Here is a 21,820-nt window from a genome sequence, read left to right on the forward strand (position 1 = left end):
CGGAGCTTGGGTCGGTTCCCATATCGACGTGTGGTGTGGATATTTAAAGGACGTTTCAATAATAATAATAATTAGGTCTATTTAAAGGACCTTTAATTGCTTGATTAAGAAGCAATTAAAGGGTCGGGTTTCAATAAGGTCCAAAACCGTTTTAAGCATTGGTTTGAACAGGTTGTTATAACCAATAAGAGAATTAAATTATTTCTGGAAAAAAAAATACATATATAAACTAACTTATATATGGTCACAAATAGACAATGGTCGTCAATCACATAAAAATATAAAATGGCTTTATATCAACACAAATAGACTATGGCCGAGCATAAGGCGCAATTTAGGGTTAGCAACTGGAGTGTTACAGCACATTAATGTACTAACATCAAATGGTGTTTACGAGTTTCAACCTCTATAGAATTGGACAAATTTTCATAACCAACCTATTTTGAATTTTATTCCTAAAAACAAACTCATTTCAAACTTAATTTCAAAAACAGACCCAGTTGGCTAAAACTGGGTCTGTTTTTGAAAAAAAAGTTCCCAAACTTCACGGGAGTTGAAGTCCCGTAAAGTTTTTTATATAACAAAACTTCACGGGACTTCAACTCCCGTGAAGTTTGGGAATTTTTTTTTTAAAAACCGACCCAGTTTCTGTCTAACTAGGTCGGTTTTTGAAATTAAGTTTGAAACGGGTCTTTTTTTGGGAATTTTTTGGCAAACCGGTTGGGTTTGAAAATTTGTCCCTATAGAATTACGACAATATGCATCAATGGGTGCGGAAAATATTTCACAAGCGATTAATGTCAGACCCATTCAAAAGCCATACAGAAACGAGCGTCATGCGACAAAATATACAACGGAAGACGATAATAGAATCACCATAACGAAATGCCTCCAAAATAACAGTAGTTACGTTTTAGTGTTCGGAACAGACAAAGCATATTCACAAAATGAGTAGGCTCACTTTACCAACGTCATAAATTCGTACCGGTACAAGTATGCTGCATCTCCAAATAGAACAGCGTTGTATTGACACGAATTTTATCTGCTATGGCTTGCTCTCAACCGCGAATAGAGGCTCCAGGCACAGCGGGTAGACCAAATTCATCCTCTGCCTGTAGTATCAAAGTTTATACTCGTTCTTAGATCCGCGAGTGTTGCATCAACAAATAATGCACCAGAAAGAGGAATATACAAGTTTCTGGGATCCATGAAAGACCTTTTCTGTTCATATGTTACCTCATGCTTTTGCATGATTTGATACGTGCTTGTGAATTAGCATATAGATTTAATCTTTCTATGTAAATACATGCATCAGTAAAAGCTTTATGGATGCTTTATACAACCAAGAAACATGTGCAAAAATGAGCATAGCAATAAGAATGCTGTGATGGTTGTATGGACGTACAACCCTCACTGGAAGTTATAAGATAAACGTTGTTTCTATTTAGTAAATTAGTATGAAAAACTGAAGCAATTGAGATGACTTGTGAAAATGCAAGGGCACCATTACGTAACACCAATTAACATAAGTAAGGTTATAATTTATAAGTAATGGACCAAGGAGAATAGAGGGAGGTCTAACAGAAGTTGGTTTGAAATAAGGATATTACAGTGGTAAGTAAATATATGGAAAATACAACCCTTAACAAAATTGAATGAAAGAATATAAGATAAAAAAAATAAGAATAAGAATAATATTCATGTAGCTACTCCCAAATATTTTGGAGGAAGGCTTTGATGATGGTGTTCATATAAATACATGCAATAATACGCTAGTAAGGTCAGCCGTCAGCGTATTTACTTCACATGACATTTTTAGCTGTATGTGACCCTTATCTGTCACCCAATCCCTATAAAAACTTAGCAATGTACTATGGATGAACATAAATAGATAGCTGTAAATTTTGGCTAGAAAAAAAAGAATATGCTACTCCCAATCTTGGTGAAATGATCAATGAGTGTGTTTGGATAGGATATTAGTATCTCAAAATCTCCTGTAGTAGTAGAAATTGCAAACTTTTGAGATTTTTCGTCATTCCGTGCCGCAGTAACTTTTGCCAGTTCATTATAGCTTCGGCAACCAAATAAATGGCATCAAATCTAGGCGGATCTTCAAAGGAGAACTCATTTTTCATATGAATATTTAGCATTTTAACATGCACACTAATTTAATTTGCAATTATGATGACATTAGGATTACCTGGGCATTCTGTCTGTTGGGTTGATGCCCTGTCGGAGCTGAAGGAAAGTTGAGTTCTGCGTCCAAATCAGGTTCTTTATCTGGTTGAAGGTAGGAAGGAACTGAATCAGATTCAGTCTCTGTTCCCATATCTGCTTCTAGGGCATCAAGCTCTGCATTTCATGTCCGGAAACAATAGCAAAAAAAATTAAGCTATAACAAATTCAAAGCACAAAATCAACAAATATCACAATAATTGGGTTAGTTTTACAATACCCTCCAAAATTTTGGGATGTTTCTCGAAAAACCCCGCTGAACTTTGTTTTTCCCACTAAATCCTCAAAACTGTTACCACAAAACCCGTAAAACTTCAAGGGTCTTAAATAGCCTCCCAAAACTTTTAGGTTTTTCCACAAAAGCCCCAAATAGTAAGGTCCTCCAATTGCAACAGACACTTCATGTGGGAGTTTTGCAGGGAAAAACTAAAAAGCTTTGGGGAGTTATTTGAGACTTTTCAGAGTTTTAGGGGTTCTGTGGAAAAGTTTTGGGGGTTTAGTGGGAAAAACAGAACTCAGTGTTGTTTTGCAGAAAACGCCACAAAGTTTTGGGGTTTTTTTTTTAAACCTGGCCCATGAAAATTCATAAACATACTGAAATAATGCCTCAAGGAAATGTGAACTTCAACTTACCACCCATAAGCTCTTCTTCGTCTATATCCTCTGGAACATTGTAACTTCGACCAAGGGATTCTTGTATCTCTGAGCTAACATCCATCAGATCCATCATCTCATCTTGCATGTTCTACACATACAAAAAACAATTGAAATATAAGCACCACTTCTAGGTTTTACAAACTATTGCATTAACAATCTATATGTGGAGGGTGGCAATCAAGAAGCTAGAAAGCATACGTCAATATCATCTATCTTCACAGTCTTCATCATGCCTTTCAACTCCTTGTTCGCTGATTTCAATGCAGATACCTAAAAGGAGACGACCAAATTTAGTAAGTTACACAATAATGTAAAGCTTATTATCATTTACTCCAACTTCCAGAAGAAAAGAGAAGAATTACAGTTTGTTGAGCATCTTTTATTCCTTCAGAAGCAAAAGTAACTTGGTCTAGGTTGAATGTCTGATTGTACAACATATCACGCTGTCCTTCGTACCTGAGCAAAGCAGATTAACAAAAAATATTCAGTGTTACACTAAAAGTGAAGGATATACAAGCGAAGTGATCATCTAGAGAACTCCAAAGTGTGTTCAATCTTCAGTGAAAAGATTAAATCATTAAATACACACGCACACATTATCTATTAAATCAATGAAACTAATCCAGCATTCCAGCTACATCTCGATTCATAAACTTTAAAGAGATTATATTAAGAAACCATAATCCATAAAAAGGATGACTCTATGTAAAGTTAACCAAGAAAAATTGCAACAAATGTCTTAACTTCGAGCGCTGCACCTAGCTAAGCATCAGCTACGAGAAGATGCTTAAATACAGTGGGTGCAAGTAGAAGCCAAAATAACATACTCAGCAGTCATTAACAGAATAACATACAGATCAGTAAAAATTAATAAAAGGAAATTTCTTTGTTCCAATCATATTGATCTTTAAATTGTGTAAAAAAGATAAATAATGTACAAAACAACAACTGAGCAGTCATTTAAGTGTTTATCACTGCCTCCTAAACAATGGAAAAGGACAATACGTTCATGATGATGGAATATGAGTTGTACATGATCCAAGAGATACATAAAGGATTAGATGCACTCATTAAGCATTATGCTGTAATGTTATATTAAAAAAACAGCACCTAGACGGTTACACAAATAACAAAAGTGAACAACAAATGGACAAACTGGATGACAAGAAATCTTCTCGACAGGGTGAAGGATAGAATGAAATAATGAACATCAATTGCAGGTCATTGTCAAGACAAAGTAAATTTAGGTAGGATATGATGAAGAATCAATATACCGACTAACCACAAACAGATTGAATATCAATGGTCAATCAGAATTGACACTATCAGTTACCTAGACTAGACATGCATGCACGCACACATGTTTTTAAAATATAATGCACTTAAGTTCTGAAGCATAGGAGATCTAACACTAAAAATGACACTCATAAACAGTAACTTACAGTCGTTTCTGCTTGAGAACTCGCATAGCTCGAGCTTTAACAGCCTCCTGAGCAGGACCTGGTCGGGTCTTTTTTATTTGTTCTCTATATCTGGCCAACTCAGCATCAAGCTTTGCAATTCTCTCATCCACTGTATCACCTCGTTTATTTATCTGAAATCATTTTGAGTATAATGAACACAAGTACAACACAAGATATTCTAAGAGACAAAGTAAAGACATCTTAATCTTTAGAGAAGAAATAGAATCATCATCCAATACAAGTATGTACACAACCATAAAACACACAGTACATAAATCTATAAGTTGCGCATTGGGCCAGAAAAACACAATTTATAAAGGTCAGGTTTAGAATATGACAGAAACTTTGGATACAATGTTGATCAATGCAATGTTTTGACCATTATGCTCCTTTCTCATATAACCACACAAATTAAAAGTGATCTATACACTTTGGTAGTCTCATACTACACATGTAATTAAAAGTATTATACAACTACCCTAAATCTTTAACTAAGAGAAGATGTTTCATGAAAAAGTGAGCTTGACACTTACTCAAAAAAACTAATTACAAGTGACTTGCAATTTAGGTTGCAGAGAGAACTTGAACTCAAGGGTTAGCTGCACTTGTAACAGATGCTATTAACATAATAAAGTTACTAACTCTGGGGTCTTATGTTAATTATAAAAATATTTTTTATAATTAGCCTATTTGAAACCCGAATATTCTCCATTTCAGGCAAAAAATCATTAATTCCAAGATCCTGAACCTATACCTGAATTTGAATAACACATCTGGTATTTATAAGATGAGAACACCACAAAGTCATAGATGCTTTTAAGATTTTCAAAGTCTGTGGTAATTTTATGTAAAACCCGCAAAGTTGGGTTTTTTTTTGTGGGGGTCGGGGGGTGTTCAAAAATTTACCAGAAGAATGCTACTGAAGTTCATATAATATAAAGAAATAGGTAAGATCTAGTGAGCCCAATCAACATCCAGACATAAGTAAGATTTGGCTAAGCCTGTTTGCAAGGAAAACCTAAAAGAGTTTTGCTAAGATTTGCAACCCAATTTTTTTCTCGCATATCCAACAAATGATATCCGACATGTACATCTGTATAAAGCTCCCACAAAACTTTGTGTCGTACGATGTTCTTAAAAAAAGGTTTAAGTCCCACTTAAGCGGAAGCAAGATAAGAAAGCGCAGGATTTGAACTAATGTGCTCAATTATGCAGACACCCGCATAATTGGTGGATTTTTAAGTAAGTGTCCGCATAATTTGTTTATGCGGAGGTTTTTTCTAATTTGATTGTGGGTTAAACCCATTTAGCCCCAAAACCCGATCCAATTAAATAAAGTAAAAAAAAAAGATCCTAGCACTTATCTTTTCCCAAATAATCACGATTCATGCGAACCTAGCAGTTGCGACGAGACATGACCTTCGTCATTCCTTTGCTCGACAAAGCTTCTATCTTCAATGAATAAGTGAAGCTTCTATCTTTGATGAAGCTTCTTGTCACCGTCAAAGATTAGGTCAATGTATGATTCTTTAATTATATTCAAATTATGAAGCATAATTTGGGTTTACACAAGAATTAAATTAGAGTTTTCGTTAGGAAATTTAAGTAGTTAGCTAGTTATTATCTAGTTACTTATGATGTATGGATTTAACTTTTAAGTAGTTAACTAATTGATGAATGTTAAATTGCATGTTGGTTGGTCTTTTTCTTAGTATGCTTCCTAATTTCATGAATTTTATATATTTTAACATGTGATAAATAATAAATATATATTAAAAATTTCAAAAATGCATAATTCCTCATAATTCGATTCACCAACACATTTAGTCGTTAAGCGCTCCTAAACGCACACATAATAAGATCCTGTTTTTTTTAACATTGGCATCTTCTATAATTGTATATAAAGATCCCCACAAGACGTGGCATCTTAGGAAAAGTTGGATTTTAAATGAATGGCAGTCAATGCATAATTAGATAACCAACTAAATTAAGTTTAAAATAAAAGCTCAAACAATCATTACACAACAAGTGTTCCGATCATTTTAAGCTCGAACAAAATTTATACATGGGCATAAAAATGAGGATTTTCAGCTGGTGTATGATATGGAGTAACTAGTGCTTGCATGAAGAATGGAGCTGATGTATGGTATGGAGTAACTAGTGCTTGCATGAAGAATGGTGCCAATTGGAACTATAAGGATTATGATGTCTGAGAAACATGAACAATCAACTTACAGAACCTGCAACTAATATCATTCTCCACCCTAGTTTGCCTCCATTATTTTTAATCATAGGCAAATACACAACGTTCATTTAGTAGTTTATTCAATAAAAAGTGAAGGTCCTCTTCTCTTAAAGAACAAACTCAATAGAAGGTCTCTTCTAAAGAACAATCTTGATAGCACACATCAAATCTATCAAAATATGCATTCATATTGAGCATAAATCAAGGGATTTATCACTCACATCTAGGATTTTTGAATATACGTTCTTAAAAGGTTATATGAGGAAACAAAAGATGACCTTCTTTTAATAATTTGTTCCTTAGGATAGAGGGTTCTCAATTAAAGGAGTCCCAAATGATTCGCAACATTAGACTATTTTCTCCATGCAAGCACCACAAATTGATGAAGCAAAAGCAACATGTACAAGCCCTGACTAGTGTCATTATATAGATACCCTAAATTTTCTAGTACAAACAACTTCTAGAATGTTAAAATAATATAATAATTGTAAATTCTCCATCATATATTAAAAGCTACAACTACTCTCCTTTATATAGAGTTACTATAGCAAAGGTTTTTGTATGTAGGCAATGTTGGACTAAACTTAATTGCCTAACTACAATTATTCTCCTAATCAAATTCCTAATATCTCTCAATCTTATCTCCAAGATATCTCCTAAAATATCTTACCTAATATTATATATTTCTTAATTATTTCTAAAACTCCTCATCAAGCTGGAGCATGTATAACATACATGCCGGCTTCTTACAAATAAAATGCACTCTCTAATTCATGACGAGATTCAGAGGCTTGAAATATTTTGTGTGTAATTTCTCTTTGCGGTAGTCTTGATCTTCTAGTCTTCAACTTGAATGTCTTCCACCACGAACATTATCTTCCAAACTCATGAAATATGATACATCAATCTTCTTTAAAAATCGACCAAACAAAACGATCCTCTCCAAGAATTTATTAAACAAATGATCCTCGCTAGGAATCAACTAAACAAGTGATCCTTTCTAGGGATCCACCAAGTAAGTGATCCCCTCTAGAGATTCACCAAACAAATGATCATCTCAACAGATCAACTAAAAATATGATCCTCTCGACAGGTCAACCAAACAAACGACCCTCTCAATGGATCAACCAAACAAATGATCCTCTGAAGGGATCAATCAAACAAACTATCTATCTCCATAGATCAACCAAACAAAAAAATATTTTCTCATGTATCAACCAAACAAACGATCCACTTCAGGATCCACCAAACAAACCAACAAAATAAATTGAACATATATAAAACAAGTTAACAAAACAATCATTACCGAACTGATCTCCAAATGATCTTTGCCAATGTAATCTCTACAGAATAATTGTCACCAAAGCAAACTTGCACCACGCTGGTTAATAAATCCTTCAAGCAGCCTTACCAAAACTCGCAAAAACCCTCATAGCTAAACTTGTCTCCTCTTGAGAAAGATGACAATGCCAAGTCCAGTCCATATAAGCTAACACTGTTGCCGGTGACCATAATGATAAACATATGACCACCCTCCAGGCGAAAAATGAATACCAACCACCTCCTTACTCCTTTAAACATCAAACTGAACTCCTAACACAATCTACTACCTATCAAACAACTCCAAACTCCTCACACCATCATATAACCCTCAAACTACCAAAAAAATAAATTCCAAAGTCCAACACCACCATAAAACATCAATGCCAACCAAAATCAACAAATTCCAAAAATAGTTCTTCAATAATAGAAAAGACAATTACATAAATCATACCAAATTTGTCCCTAAAGAAAGAGAGTCATCACAGCAAAGAGAACAACGGTGACAATCGCGACGCTAGTGCACGAAGACGATGACAACCGGTGAACCAATGGTAGCGGACGTTAGACGGTAGCGGCCCGTGGGAGCAGCAGCTCAAAGCGTAGCGACACAGCTGCACGCGGGGTTGCGCCCTAAGGAGGAAGTCCTGAGGGGCGATGCGCCGATGATGATCTCTGGGTGCGCTAAGGACCCAAGGAGGTGGCGACGCATTGAGAAGGAAGGATCTGAGGAGTGGAGGGGCTAGGGTTTAAAGAACAGACTAATAATATTTTATTTTAAGAACCATCGCTTTGACACCATGTTAAACAATAGGACAATTGGAAATTCTCCTTCATCTATTAAAAGCTACGACTACTTTCCTTTATATAGGGTTACAACAGTAAAGGTTTTTGTGTGTAGGCAATGCGAGACTAAACTCAATTGCCCAATTACAATTCTTCTCCTAATCAAATTCTTAATATCTCTCAATCATTGTATCTCCAAGATATCTCCTAATATATCTTACCTAATATTATATATTTCCTAATTACTTCTAACACAGAACAAGCAATCCTTGACACTTCTTACCAAAAATTCCCCAAAGGATGATTAGATATGAAGGACAACCATAATTGTACAGGTAGCTTGGATTTCTTTCAAAGGTATGATCTATCTCATAGCCATAACGTGCAATGCTGCCCCCTCTTCACCTTAATTGTTTGGTTGAGGGGATGATCAGAGAATTTATGGAGGGGAGTTCATTGACAATAAGGCAACATGCTGGATGCTATTGTTGCATCTTGGCCGTAATTGGGTTCTAAGGAAATATTGAACCCAAGGATGATTATATGAAAAAGACTATCAATGCAATAAAGTTCCCAACTTTGGGATTTTTCTTTTTTTTTTAATAATTAGCTTATTTCAAACCCTAGGATTCTCCCAAAATCCAGCACAAAATCCCTACCGTACGTTAGAGTTTCAAGCGAACTTCCAACCCGATTGCACTAGAAAAGCCCTAATTCTGCTCGAAACTCTGATGATAATTCCCAAAAAAAAGACACTTTAACTAATTAAGCAAACAAAAAAAAGGAAAAAATGAAGGGAAAAAAATACCCGATCGGTGGCATCTTGGACGGTGGGAGGGGGCTCCTTGCTCTTCTTCGCGCCGAAAACCCTCTTCATCTCCCTCCTCCTCTTTCACGATTCCTCCGATTCGAAACCCTAATAAGCGATTCCTTCGATCGAATGAGAAACTAAAAATTCGCCAGCGTCTTACGGAAGAAGCTCTCCTTTCGTTTCTCCGGTCGCCGCTTCGACGGTGTGTTGATAATTGTCGGTTAACCCCTAAAGAATGTTCTCCTCGCTTTTACCACCAACCCCTTTTCCCGATTTTAACTTTCGGACAAGCCCCTCGAGGATTTTTATTTGTTGGGCTCTGTTCGATTAAGCTCCCCTAAACTTTAGAAGTTATTGCACAAACTTCCATGGTCGATCTGTTTTATTTAACTAAATCCTCGCTGAAAATTTATTTTCAATCTTCATGTTAGGACCATCAAAGCATCAACTCTAATGTGTCAATGGTAAGCACACGACATAAAAAAGATAAAAAATTTCATTCTTAGTCCCAAAAGAAACTTTTTTGTTAAAAATAAAAATTAGGTAGTTTTGGGGACTATAAGGAAATATTTTCATCTTTTCTGGGCACATGTCTTCGATATGAGATGTTAGAATAGATTATGCTAATTTGGATATTATGGGGTTTTTTGTAATAAGTTAGAATGTTGCAAAATTCAAAAGGAAGGAGGAAAATTGGACAATCCATGACCATATTTTCTTGCTCTGAAGTCCTCCACACCTGTTCGTTTTCTTCCCTCCACCAGCATTTTCGTTTCCTGTTTTGTTATGGAAAATTGATATTTTTGTTCGCAAATTTCTGAAAATGAGCAGGAGAAGGATCATCTCCAATTACTGTTGGTATAAAGCAACTTGGATTAAGATTATGAGCTTCGCTACATGGACGCAAAATATGGGACCAATAGAGGGGACAAGTGAGGTGTCTCCCTCCTATTGGATAATGAGTTGGCCATCATTAATGATGGCCAACTCATTATCCAATAGGAGGGAGACACCTCACTTGTCTCCTCTATTGGTCTCATATTTTAGGTCGAGGAATTTTTCTAAGATTATATCGATTCTGGAGAATACGCATTATTCTATCTTGCAGTGCCTCGAAGATGACAATTCTAAAAAATAAAAATAAAAGAATTCCCCAAATTAATGTTGGTAAAATTAAATGGTCATCAAGTAATAGCGATCAGTTTTTTCCACTGAGAGTCGACATTCTAAACTCGATGCAGTTTCATCAAGGAATAGCTGTAATATTTTAAAATTCATTTGAGGAGCAAATTTTAATAAATTGTTATTTTCGTTCAGTTTTACCCGTGAGAAGGAAATAGCTTAGAAAGCGGTGAAGATCTTTTTCATTTGATTTACAACAACTAGAACTCGGGAAAAAAAAATGCTACTCAGAACCTCGAAGAGAGGTAAGCAGAATATAATTAAGTCATACTAAATAAAAGCAGGCCGCTTTTTTGTATACCTCTTTTTATGCAAACAAGAAAACTTCAATTTATGCAATAACAAACTTTTTTAGAATCTTCAGCCTCTCATAGAACCATTTGCGTGTATTCTCCTTTTGTACGTTTACATGAGACTACTCTAGGACACAAAATAGAAAGTGATTATCCACCTCACCACTTTCCATTCGAGTATTTACATTGTTTGATTAGGAATCTTTGTGAATCCTAAAATAATAGTATTTACATTGTTTGGATAATATAATGTAAACTAAAGTATTTATGACACAAAATAGAAAATGACTATCCACCTCACCACTTTCTACAAGGTTTTGACTTTTTTATTATTTTTTTGGATACATTTATGTCATTATGTCAGCTTTCCAACAAAATCACTCTTAATTTTGGTGATTTTGCTTTCGGTGACACATCATCAAAAGGTGTAAGCTTTTCATGTAAAAGAGAATTTAAACAAACAATGTAAAGTGATGAAAGCTGACATTGGAACCCACTTTTCTACACTTTCCATCCTTTTACATGGTAAAAACATACAACCAAACAGCCCCCTAGTGTTACAACACCACCCTGCTTTCTAGTGTTTAAAACGATTCGCAAAGCACAGCACAACCAAGCAAAAAAGATGATTTCTGTTCTTAAAAGTTACCATTTAGTTCTGCATCTTGTTCTGCGAAGTTGTAAAATTCTCCTGATTATTATTATACATGCATGATACAACCTTAGCTGTTTCGTTTCCATCAATATCGCCGTCCTCCGGCTGTTGATAAAAGAACCTTGGTCTGTTTCTTCCCTTTCTTTCCTAGTACATTATTAGTGTTCTGTGCTGCTGGGTTCCCTGTAGCTTTGGCAGAAGACGTGATATTGGCAAATGATAGTGCTGTAGACGTAGACCTCTGGCCTGGGGAGAAGAAACAGAAATAAAGAAAAATCATTTGAAAATACGAGATGTGATACCTTTAAGAGAGAATTAAAACCACACTGAGGTATCCTGTATGAAAAGAAATGACCGAGATAATTAAAGGAATGTCGTCAAAGGGATGTCGAATTACTTTCTTATACATGGTTCACCTACAGCGATAGCAAGTTCGGATTTGTTTTAGGATAAATTACATAAATCTCCCCTAAGATTTACAGGATTCACAAAATATCCTCACTAGGTTTCTAAAGTGGGTTTAATCCCCTCTACTTCAATTTCGATGAAGGTAAAATGGATATGAAAGGTATAAATCATATGATATGATAATTAATTCTACTCACATATGATTATTATGTAAATGATTTGAACTAAGAAATAAAAAATGAAAAATTAGTCAAAGGAAAGTCAAGTTACTTCCTCTCGCATAAACAGGTTCAACTACACTGGCAAGTCTGGCAGCAAGTTTTGATATATTCTAGAATGAATTACAGTAAATCCCGCTAAAATTACATGAAAACCCCCCAAGATTTACAGGATTCACAAAAATTCCTGAGATTTCTCAAGTAAGAGTTTGATCCCTCCATTTCAATTTCTAGGAAGTAACCTTGGATACAAAAGCCTTAACCATAGAATACTGAATATGACAATTATTTGTATTTACATGTATCTTATAAAAAAAATACACTTATTCTATAGAAATTGGCGCTTACATGGGGGGAAACATTACTCGACTAGAAATTGAAAATGTGGGGGTAAAGCGTCACATTAAAAACCTCGGATAATTTTCTGTTCCTACAAATATGAGGAGGGAGCTTTTCTATAATTTACGCTATCTTTAAATGATCAAGTACAAGTTTACAACGACTACTAGCATCAAAGGAGAATACAAATTGCTCAGATAGAAAGTTTAATCACCAAAGATTACCTTGAGAATCCGAAGCATCGTCAATTTTGTCTGTGTTTCGAAGAAGGTCAGATGAACCCTCAGCTCTCAAAGTAGGGGAATCATGTGCAGCAGCGAAACCAAGACGTGTTACATCAGAGAACTTCTTTCTTTCTCCATTGGTAGGGGGACTTGTTGATGGTACTACACTGTTTCCTAATGCTGAAAACAGGAAGTCCCTTGTTAATATGTAAAGAAAGCAGAAATATACTTGAAAACAGTAGCTCCTTCTAAATCAAATCAACTGATAGAAGTGATTTTACCATGGGAAACAGTTCGAAGGAAATTAGCTATGCAAAGTAGGTAGCTTAAGAGTTTAAATATTGACATTTAAAAATTGCAAGAATAAAGCTTACAATAACAAGAAGAATAACAAAGAATTAATAGATTGCACAATATCTTACCTTCAAAATCATCAGATGAAAATTTCGCTTCCTTAGGTGGTGAATAATTTTGATCATAAAATATAGGGCTCGCGCTTAACGCCGCAACTTCAGCCCTGACTTTTTCATTTTGTTCCTGGACAAAAATAGCATTCATCATTCAGTAAAAATCTTGCTAACTTCTATTCTGACAAGTCGAATGGCACGTCGGATGCTTATACAATAAATATGGTGGTTGCTAAGATTGATTATATTCCTCATTCAGCAACCTTGCTAACATTTGTTCTCACAAGTGGAATGGCATATGAGATGCTGATAGAATTAACATGGAGGTCCGTAAACTTGATAGCATCATTCTACTTTGGGTGGGTACATTAAGTTTTCAGTAGGAAATGGAAAGTCATTAATTATGGATCAAAATGACCTAGCTGACACAACTAGAAAATCATGTAACCACATATACACTGGCATACACGCATGCAAAGATAAAGAACCATTCAGGTGTATTTATCAGTTGAATGTAAAAGCTTGACAAAGCACCCCGTTCAGCCTCAAGATGGAATATATATCTTTTTTCCAGGGTGCAGTTGCTGTAATATCAAAGAGCAAGGGAACAAACTTCAAGGTCCAAAGTTATGACCTTATCATGCTAGAATAGAATATCTGGTGCATACCGCGTTAAGATACTTAGACTGCTTGCTATTCATTAAATCCTTCTAGACTAGTGGACATGGTCCAAATACATGATATAAATTATGTACATTCCACAATAAAATGCAGAAAGGGTGGTTTATATACAAGGTTACATTCAACAGACTACTAGTAAGTATGCAAAAGGATTTCCTGAAATTTCAAATGTATATGTTACGCGGACAATATGTCACAAATCACATATCAAAGACCGAAAATACACAAACAGTACCCTTAGAAATGGCAGCTCAAAAAGAACTGAAGAGAGTTCTCATCTCTGTATGTGGTCTCACAAACTACACATAGAACTAAAAGACTAGTATTAAATGTCAACTAAAACATTTGATCTCATGATTTAGCATACCATCTAAGTTGCATGGAAATGGGCACGGGTACTGGTACGGGTGCAGGTGCGGGTACGGGACACAAAAAAACTATAAAATGTAGGGTACGTGGACACGACTACATATATATATTGAATTAATATTGTACATAAGATAATTTTTTCCCCTTCATGTGTCATTAGAATTAAAATTCCGTTCACATTTTTGAGTTTCTTTTATCATATTGATTATCATGAATTGTAAACTACTCATTTTTTTACTAGACATCTAAACGACCCATTAACTATATAGTTTTAAACTTGGGTATGGACTGAAATGAATCCGACCCATATCTCATTAGTTTCAAAAGATGGATGTGAAGTGTAAGCTCTACGTCCAGTAAGTCTTTGACAAGTGTTTTAAATTAACACATATATCGTATAATTGAGTACATGTTGTAATAAATGCATGCATATATTCAAGAAATGTCCATGAAGTTTGGGTACGGGAAAGTGTCGGGTACGTGTCCGGTACGGGTACGGCTTCATTATAGAAGTACCCGGGTAACATAGCATACCATACTTCTCATTAACAGACAATTTATTGGAAAAAAGGACCAGCAAATAATGAATTTAAAAATTTGTGTCAATGGCAAAACATTAAATGTAATAATATGTATTAAGAAATTAAAATGTACCTTTCTAGCAAGTTGTTTTCTCTTTTTTTCACGCTTTTTGATTTCCTCCTTGAATGGAGCGAAAGAACTAGTTGGCAGGATTTCCCTCAGATCAATCTCACATAGCTACATTAAAAAACAAGACAATAAGAACAAAATAACATGAAGAGAAACATGCAAGTACCAACAAATTGAATTACCTGGATTGACGTTGTTAAAGAGAAGTGACTCAAGTAACGATATCGTTTTCTTATGGCTTCTGATTGAGTCAATGTCTCCATTTCCAAGATTTCTCCACTGATTCTGAAATTGATTATTTATTTAGAGTTACATAAATCCATGATGGGCACAGGAGCAACGGTAGATGAGCTTGTAGTTTCTACTCGATACGTATTAGGATATGACAAGCAGCAGCAAATTAACTATTTTGGCAATGCGAGGCACTTCATTACATACTTCCCATGCATTTCCACCATGTATCTCTATATATCACACCCCTTACATTACATGTGAAAATGTTCATATAATTGTAGCAGCAAGGAGGTAGAAAGGTGATGACTGGAAACATTTTCTAGTTTAAGCTATGAAAAGTCCATCTCCATCTGTAATTACTATTATGTAAGTTCCACATGAAAAAGAATCCTTTACAAGTGACCGCCTGCACTTTATATTGAGGTAGATAGTAGACAAAGGCCATATGTCTCCTACACGAATTTTAAAACCATGTGAGATAATTAATCTTACCAATAAAATGTAAGTTTCTTCAAGCATTTATAAAAATAAAAAGTTGGTATCCATTTGTAGGTTGCTTCATTTTATTTTTATTTTTATTTATTATTATTATTATTATTATTATTATTATTATTATTATTATTATTATTTTGTTGTTGTTGTTTAACAATTGGTGTCCGTCTATTACCAACTATTCAATAAAGTATGGGTTATCCACCTAAAATAAATTTATGCATTGCACTAAACATATATTTGCAAGTTTAAACATAATGACAACCACATTCAAAACTCACATTACAAATTTTTACTTTCTTCAAATTATTACTATATTCATAAGTTAATTTTCTTTTTAAATACTAGTTAAAACCAAAAGCATAAAGTGTCTATAATTAATGATTCGATGTAATGAACCTTGTTACCTGGAAACAAAGCCATTTAACAGTATTAACCCGTTGCTGAGTGTTATATTTCAAAAAATTATTTTGTATCATACAAATTATATTTCAAAAAGATATTTTGTATCATACATATCCTCATATTTTTGAAAAATTACAACCCGCCATAATTTCTACATATTTCATACATAACAATATTTTTAAAGTTATTTGGGGACACATACTTACTTCAGCATATAGTTAATTGGATAAATATAATACATAGAAATTGGGTTAAATGCCATAAAGACAGAATCTTTTATGAGTATATTATTTTCTGAGATACAAAGTTAATATTTGGGCTGTACGTTATAAAAACAATGCCAGTCTTGCCCTTTGACCTATAACTATGTGATATGAAGGTTGGCTATGACAACTATCAGCCAATGAAAATGCTGGGAAAACATACATAACTTGCAAGCCTTAGCATATAAATTTGAACCCGTGATATTAGGCGTGCATCTTGGTTTAAATCCCTACTTTTCACAGACATATGTGCATGTAAGCGGTCAGAGAGAGAGAGAGGCGAGGGAGAGTTGCAATGGTGTCAGGAAAGCAACAGAAAGAACACAATGAGAACACTACTATAGCATGTGCTTCAACATTTATAGCAACTAAAGAAATGTATACCTTGGTGGAAGCATATCGTAGCTCCCATAATGATGAAGAAGACACTTCATGTTCAAAGGATGCAGAATCAGATGTTGTCCATCTATTGCCTACATCAATCATTAAGAAATTAAATTTAAATTACGATGTAGCTAGTAAGAGAAAAAACAAAGGAACCATGTTCCCCTACATATCAAGAAGACATCTTAATAACATTGCAACATTTGAGTGCTCAAGAACAAAATATGGTATGATAAAATAAATGAAATTTTTATTTACCTGGTAAAAAGTATATGAGTCCCTTTCTGTAGTATCCTGAGAAGTTCTATCCTCATCAAATAATAATCCTTTCTCTGAGCTGCTGGAATGCTCAGGTACATGAGTAAATGAAGTATGGGAACTCTCATCAAGCTTCACATGTCTAAGATCACTGTAAGAGGTTCTACCTCCTGATTCCAGTGCAGTTGTGCTGGCATGGTTGGAAGCTGAAGTTGAAGCTAACACGTTGGAGCCTGCCTTATTCGTATTATTTGTCACCTTTGATCTAGAGGAAGTTATAGCACTATTTTTCAGAGGAGGACTACCGCTAATAGTCAGTTGCTCCAGCCAACTTTTTATCCTTTCCTCTAGCTGTTCCAAAGCTGCACAGACGTATGGAAGCCTTTCTAAATCATCAATAAAGCCTGATTCCGCTTTACTTAGCCAATTGTTGAGATCTGATTTTGCCTCTCGTGCAGAAAATTCAACATCTGATGTCAAAGTGAACTTGGAGAACAAGTCATTTATACCATCACTGCTATACTGCAATGAACCTTCCTCTTGGTTATTTTTCAATGATGGGACTAGTGAATCTTTTAGGCGAGTTAGAAGTGTAAAATGGACATTATCACCAACATGGAATTGTTTAACATTTTCAATCTGAATGGTACATAAATCTCTAGAAGATATCATCATAAAACATAGGGGGCATTTTTCCCAGCTGTCACCTTTATGATCCCCCTTCCCCATTAACAAATACCTGAGTATGCAGGGAAAACAATATATATGACCACATGATGTTATTTGTGGACAAAGTGGAGTATCCAAGCAAATTGGACACTTCACTGTAAATGGCGTAGAGTATCGTACACAGATAATATCTTCCCATTGTAACATCTTATCAGGATCCATTGATTCAACCTGGTAACTTCCTGTATCCAACACAACAAATTTATAATTTGCTTGCAGAAATAAGTCTTTGTTATAAGGTTTTATCTTCCTTTGCCTTCTAGGAGGAGGAGCTCGAGAGGTCGGACGGGGGATTGGATTATAATGAAAATTAAGCAAATAATTCGCATTCCCAACTTGGTTTCTTTTGTAAGCAGTGTTTCCTTGATACACACTTGAACCTGAGGCAGAGTGATCAGATTGAATAAATTTGCCGGTTCCTGAGGACCGCCTGCTGGTCTGAGATCCTAACTGGCCAGGCCCGAATTGAGAAGATATCCCTCCTTGCATGGCTGAACGGCCCTCAGAAAAGGTATCTTCGCTTTGTTCACATGATTCCTTCCTGGCATTCGGACTTTTATGTTCAACCCCCTGCAATAATAATAATAGTAAAATTATACACCGAACTTCACCTGTGAAAGTTCAATCGTACACAAGCACACTTTTGAAAGTAGCTAGCAAACAATTAGTAGGGATTGTATATTTTATTTTCAGCATCACATGTGATTAGTTTAGATTAAAAAAATGACTATAAAGTGCTTAAGGATCTTATCTTAACTCCATCTTTTGAGGAGCTAAAGTGAAAAAAAAGAAATACTATATTTAAGTAAATACTGGAAAAAAATTTCAAACAAAGAGAGAACTCAATGGAAGGGAGAATATATTATAGAGAGGAAGCGTTAATCACAATCCTAGAAGTCATCCATCAATTTATTGTCCCTTCTATATACATGTTTATGACTCAACTGTGTCTACACTACTGTTAATCAACAGATTAAGAGGATCATAGAAATGATAAAATGAAACTTCAAAAGGTACAAGTACAATAAATTGTTAGGCACAGCAAACACATTGCGCTCTGAAATATATATATCATTGTACCACAAAGTTAATAATTAATATCAAAGCTCTCTGTATTATACTCAATTGTCTCATGCTTTGCTTCAACTACAAGTCTACAACACTTGGTTTAAATGGAAGGGCTTTATGGTGGCCATGTTGCTTCCCTACCTAGTAATTCTGGTTGGATCTACAAATATGCTTGCTCAAATCTCTTTTAGGTTCATATGCTATCAAAGTTATTATCGCAACGCAAATCAGGCATGAGACAAGCAAGAGGATGTAAGCCTAGTGAGCCTAGGAATATGATGTGCACCCACACAACAGCATGCTTATAGACCCACGACATGACGACAGCAAGAAGTGATCAACATAGTAACCTGCATTTATCCCACACAAGCAATAATACAACATAAATAATAGACTCTGTTTTGTGTACCAAGAGTTCTGACAAAAAATCAAGAAGCCAAAATTTTTGAGATTAAAGTTATATATTTACATAGATGCTTGAGTACATAAAGCACCAGAATTCGGACATCATGTATTCTAAAGAAATAAGACGCCGCCTTTTACAACAAGTTGAGAGATTTCTTCTCTCCATTCCTATGCATCTCTTCTTTGTTACTTCTTTGATACTGGTTTCCCGATACATGATACTTTTGCGTGAATATAAAATAGCCATATAAATATAGAAAAACAGGATGAGCAAAATATGGAAAACAGTGGATCTATGCATCAATGAATAATTACAGATCCATTTCTAGAGACTAATGTTGTTAAACGTTAATGACCATGCTCCAAAACACACACACACACACACACACAAATAATAAAATAAAAAAACAGCACAACTGCCAACAAATGTTCTCCAAAATCCATATGACAGCACAACTGCCAACAAATGTTCTCCAAAATCCATATGACATGTTATTATCATACTTATGCTTGTTTAATCAAGTGGAATCTTACAAGGTCATGAACAAAAAGTAACAACATAATTGAGTTTCTTTAGACAATATCATGTAACTTACATTCTTGGGTAGATCACAAGAACCTCCAGAAATCCCTACAGCTGACCCTGCAAAGCAAGAAAATAACAACAGAAGTTATTCTATAAAGAAGGAAGTCCAAGACTCTAAGGATATATAAAGGAGCGTGTGAAAGAAATTACAACTAAGGAACTTGTCACAATTATTTCATTGTACACTAGTTCACCTGGCAAGTTCAATGCGCGTTTAGAAAAAACACTTTGCAAAAATAAACACTAAAATACAATTATATTTTATGAATATGAAATAACTATAACAATATAAAAGTATATATTTCTTTTTAGAAATTTTTTTATTTTATTTAGATTTACATGATAAGTAATGTTAAATTAACTCTTGAGCAAATCTAAGCATAGCACAATACATCTAATACAGAGAGAAATTTAAGAAGTTATGAATTTATAGAACTAATACATCTAATACAGAGAGAAATTTATAGAACTAATACATCTAATACAGAAAAAGAACAGAACAAACAAGGAAGCTTAAGATTAAGCTGACACTTGTCTTCTTTAAATACAAAAAAGATAAAAAAAAATTATACACTAGTTCAAATGTTCATCCAAAATATCCATGTACTCATCTTATTCTGTTTTGGATTCCATTACCATGCATATTGACATTACAATGAAGTTTCATAAGATAGCAATTATTGTGCAATCACCTTGGAACAGACCAATTTGTATCTCTACATCACCTTATAAGAATGAAAAAAATAGGTGTCATTAAGTAAGAAATATGTCACTTAGTAGGATAATTAGTAATTCATCTACCATTCATGTATATGATATTTCCTCTTGTCTACATGTCTACTTTGACATGATTAATTCTATAAAAGACATATATATTAATATATTAAAATTTTATTTACTTACTACGTTTTCTATATATCCAATACCTGACTAAAGTTTTCATATAGCCCCTACTATTTTCTTAATTTGAAATTTGAATAGCCCCCAATAATCTACAAGTTCTTTAAGATAACCTCTCGTTATCACTTGGTTGAGGACAAAGAAAAGAACAATTTTGGAACATCACTGACATCTTAGGTTAAAATTAATTTCTTAAACTCCGAACTCTCTTCCTTTTTTTCTTCTTTAGCCCTTTCGTTCTTCCCTCGATTCTCAGTACCCATCCCAACCATTGTTTTAAAAAGCCTCCGCCTAGTCTGCCTAGTCTGCCTAGGCGTATGCTTAGGCCTAAGCGGTACCTGGGTCGCCTAACTAGCACCTGGAGGTGTACCTAGGCTGCACAGAGCATTGTCTGCTTACGTGAACTGCATCCTTTTGGTCTTCATCGTGATTTTCTGTGTTGCAGTCTCCACGTTCTCCAGCCTCCTTCAAACTATTTTAACCTTCAGATATGAACATCTCCACTACCTTCTCCGACCTTTAGCAAAATCTCCTCGACCACCACTTAAGTAAAGAAAGAGATCCGTCTAGACATCAGTCCGGCACCTAAGCTGTCGGTAACATTGACATTCACTATCAGTTATTGTAATTAAAAAATAAAAAAGAAAACCTAATAGACTTTAGGCGTCGGAGCCGATGCATATGCCTCCTAGCGTTTTCTAGTCTTGTTAGTTATTATTTTGGCTATTTAGTATTTAACTATGCATGGTTTACTGTGGATCCAAGATTGATGTCTTTTTTTGATAAATTTATATGAATTTAATACATATTTTTATCAATTATTATAATTAAATAATTTAAAAATAACTAAACACCTAAGCGCTATGCCTAGATGTTTAGACGCTAGGCGTTGGCTCAAACACCTATGTTATGACTCATATGTATGAGCCTACTTCTCTAATCTTGTTTTGATGATTAACAAAAAATTTCTAATCTTGTTTCTAGTGTTTGTGTTTTTATATTATATGCATTTAGGACATATTTGAGCATAATGATGATATTCCTGGAGCTTGAATGATTTTGTAATAAAACTGTCACAACTAATATCAAGATTCTTCAATCGCTTCATCTGTCACCAAGATCGAGCTCAAACGAAAGCTTGGATAAAATAGT

The 21,820-nt window shown here is 34.7% G+C and overlaps 2 protein-coding genes across 2 annotated transcripts; both read right to left on the reverse strand.

Annotated features, from left to right (window-relative positions):
- On the reverse strand, window positions 772-9,761 carry LOC109824639 (charged multivesicular body protein 5-like). The gene is made up of 7 exons (XM_020391271.1): window positions 9,515-9,761; window positions 4,335-4,486; window positions 3,255-3,348; window positions 3,091-3,162; window positions 2,869-2,980; window positions 2,201-2,352; window positions 772-1,112 (listed from the first exon to the last, which is right to left on the reverse strand). Exons 1-7 carry the CDS (start codon window positions 9,581-9,583, stop codon window positions 1,059-1,061), a joined length of 705 nt encoding a protein of 234 aa, XP_020246860.1. The 5' UTR covers window positions 9,584-9,761; the 3' UTR covers window positions 772-1,058.
- LOC109823642 (RING finger protein 10) lies at window positions 11,483-20,005 on the reverse strand. Its single transcript, XM_020389938.1, has 8 exons — window positions 19,779-20,005; window positions 16,981-18,279; window positions 16,723-16,811; window positions 15,127-15,229; window positions 14,948-15,052; window positions 13,259-13,373; window positions 12,837-13,016; window positions 11,483-11,893 (listed from the first exon to the last, which is right to left on the reverse strand). The coding sequence occupies exons 2-8, from the start codon at window positions 18,196-18,198 to the stop codon at window positions 11,733-11,735; spliced, it is 1,971 nt and encodes a 656-aa protein (XP_020245527.1). The 5' UTR covers window positions 18,199-18,279; window positions 19,779-20,005; the 3' UTR covers window positions 11,483-11,732.

Source organism: Asparagus officinalis, chromosome 9 (assembly GCF_001876935.1).
Source record: "Asparagus officinalis chromosome 9, Aspof.V1, whole genome shotgun sequence".
Classification (NCBI taxonomy): Eukaryota; Viridiplantae; Streptophyta; class Magnoliopsida; order Asparagales; family Asparagaceae; genus Asparagus; species Asparagus officinalis.

What these genes read in the sequence shown, in the direction of transcription:
- LOC109824639 (XM_020391271.1), bottom strand. Translation starts at nt 9,583, where the DNA reads ATGAAGAGGGTTTTCGGCGCGAAGAAGAGCAAGGAGCCCCCTCCCACC. An exon ending in TCCAAGATGCCACCGATCGG is followed by an intron (nt 4,487 to 9,514) that starts GTATTTTTTTCC and finishes AAATGATTTCAG; the next exon opens with ATAAATAAACGAGGTGATAC. An exon ending in TAAAAGATGCTCAACAAACT is followed by an intron (nt 3,163 to 3,254) that starts GTAATTCTTCTC and finishes GTCTCCTTTTAG; the next exon opens with GTATCTGCATTGAAATCAGC.
- LOC109823642 (XM_020389938.1), bottom strand. Translation starts at nt 18,198, where the DNA reads ATGCAAGGAGGGATATCTTCTCAATTCGGGCCTGGCCAGTTAGGATCT. An exon ending in TACGATATGCTTCCACCAAG is followed by an intron (nt 15,230 to 16,722) that starts GTATACATTTCT and finishes AATCAATTTCAG; the next exon opens with AATCAGTGGAGAAATCTTGG. An exon ending in CTTTAACAACGTCAATCCAG is followed by an intron (nt 15,053 to 15,126) that starts GTAATTCAATTT and finishes TTTTTAATGTAG; the next exon opens with CTATGTGAGATTGATCTGAG.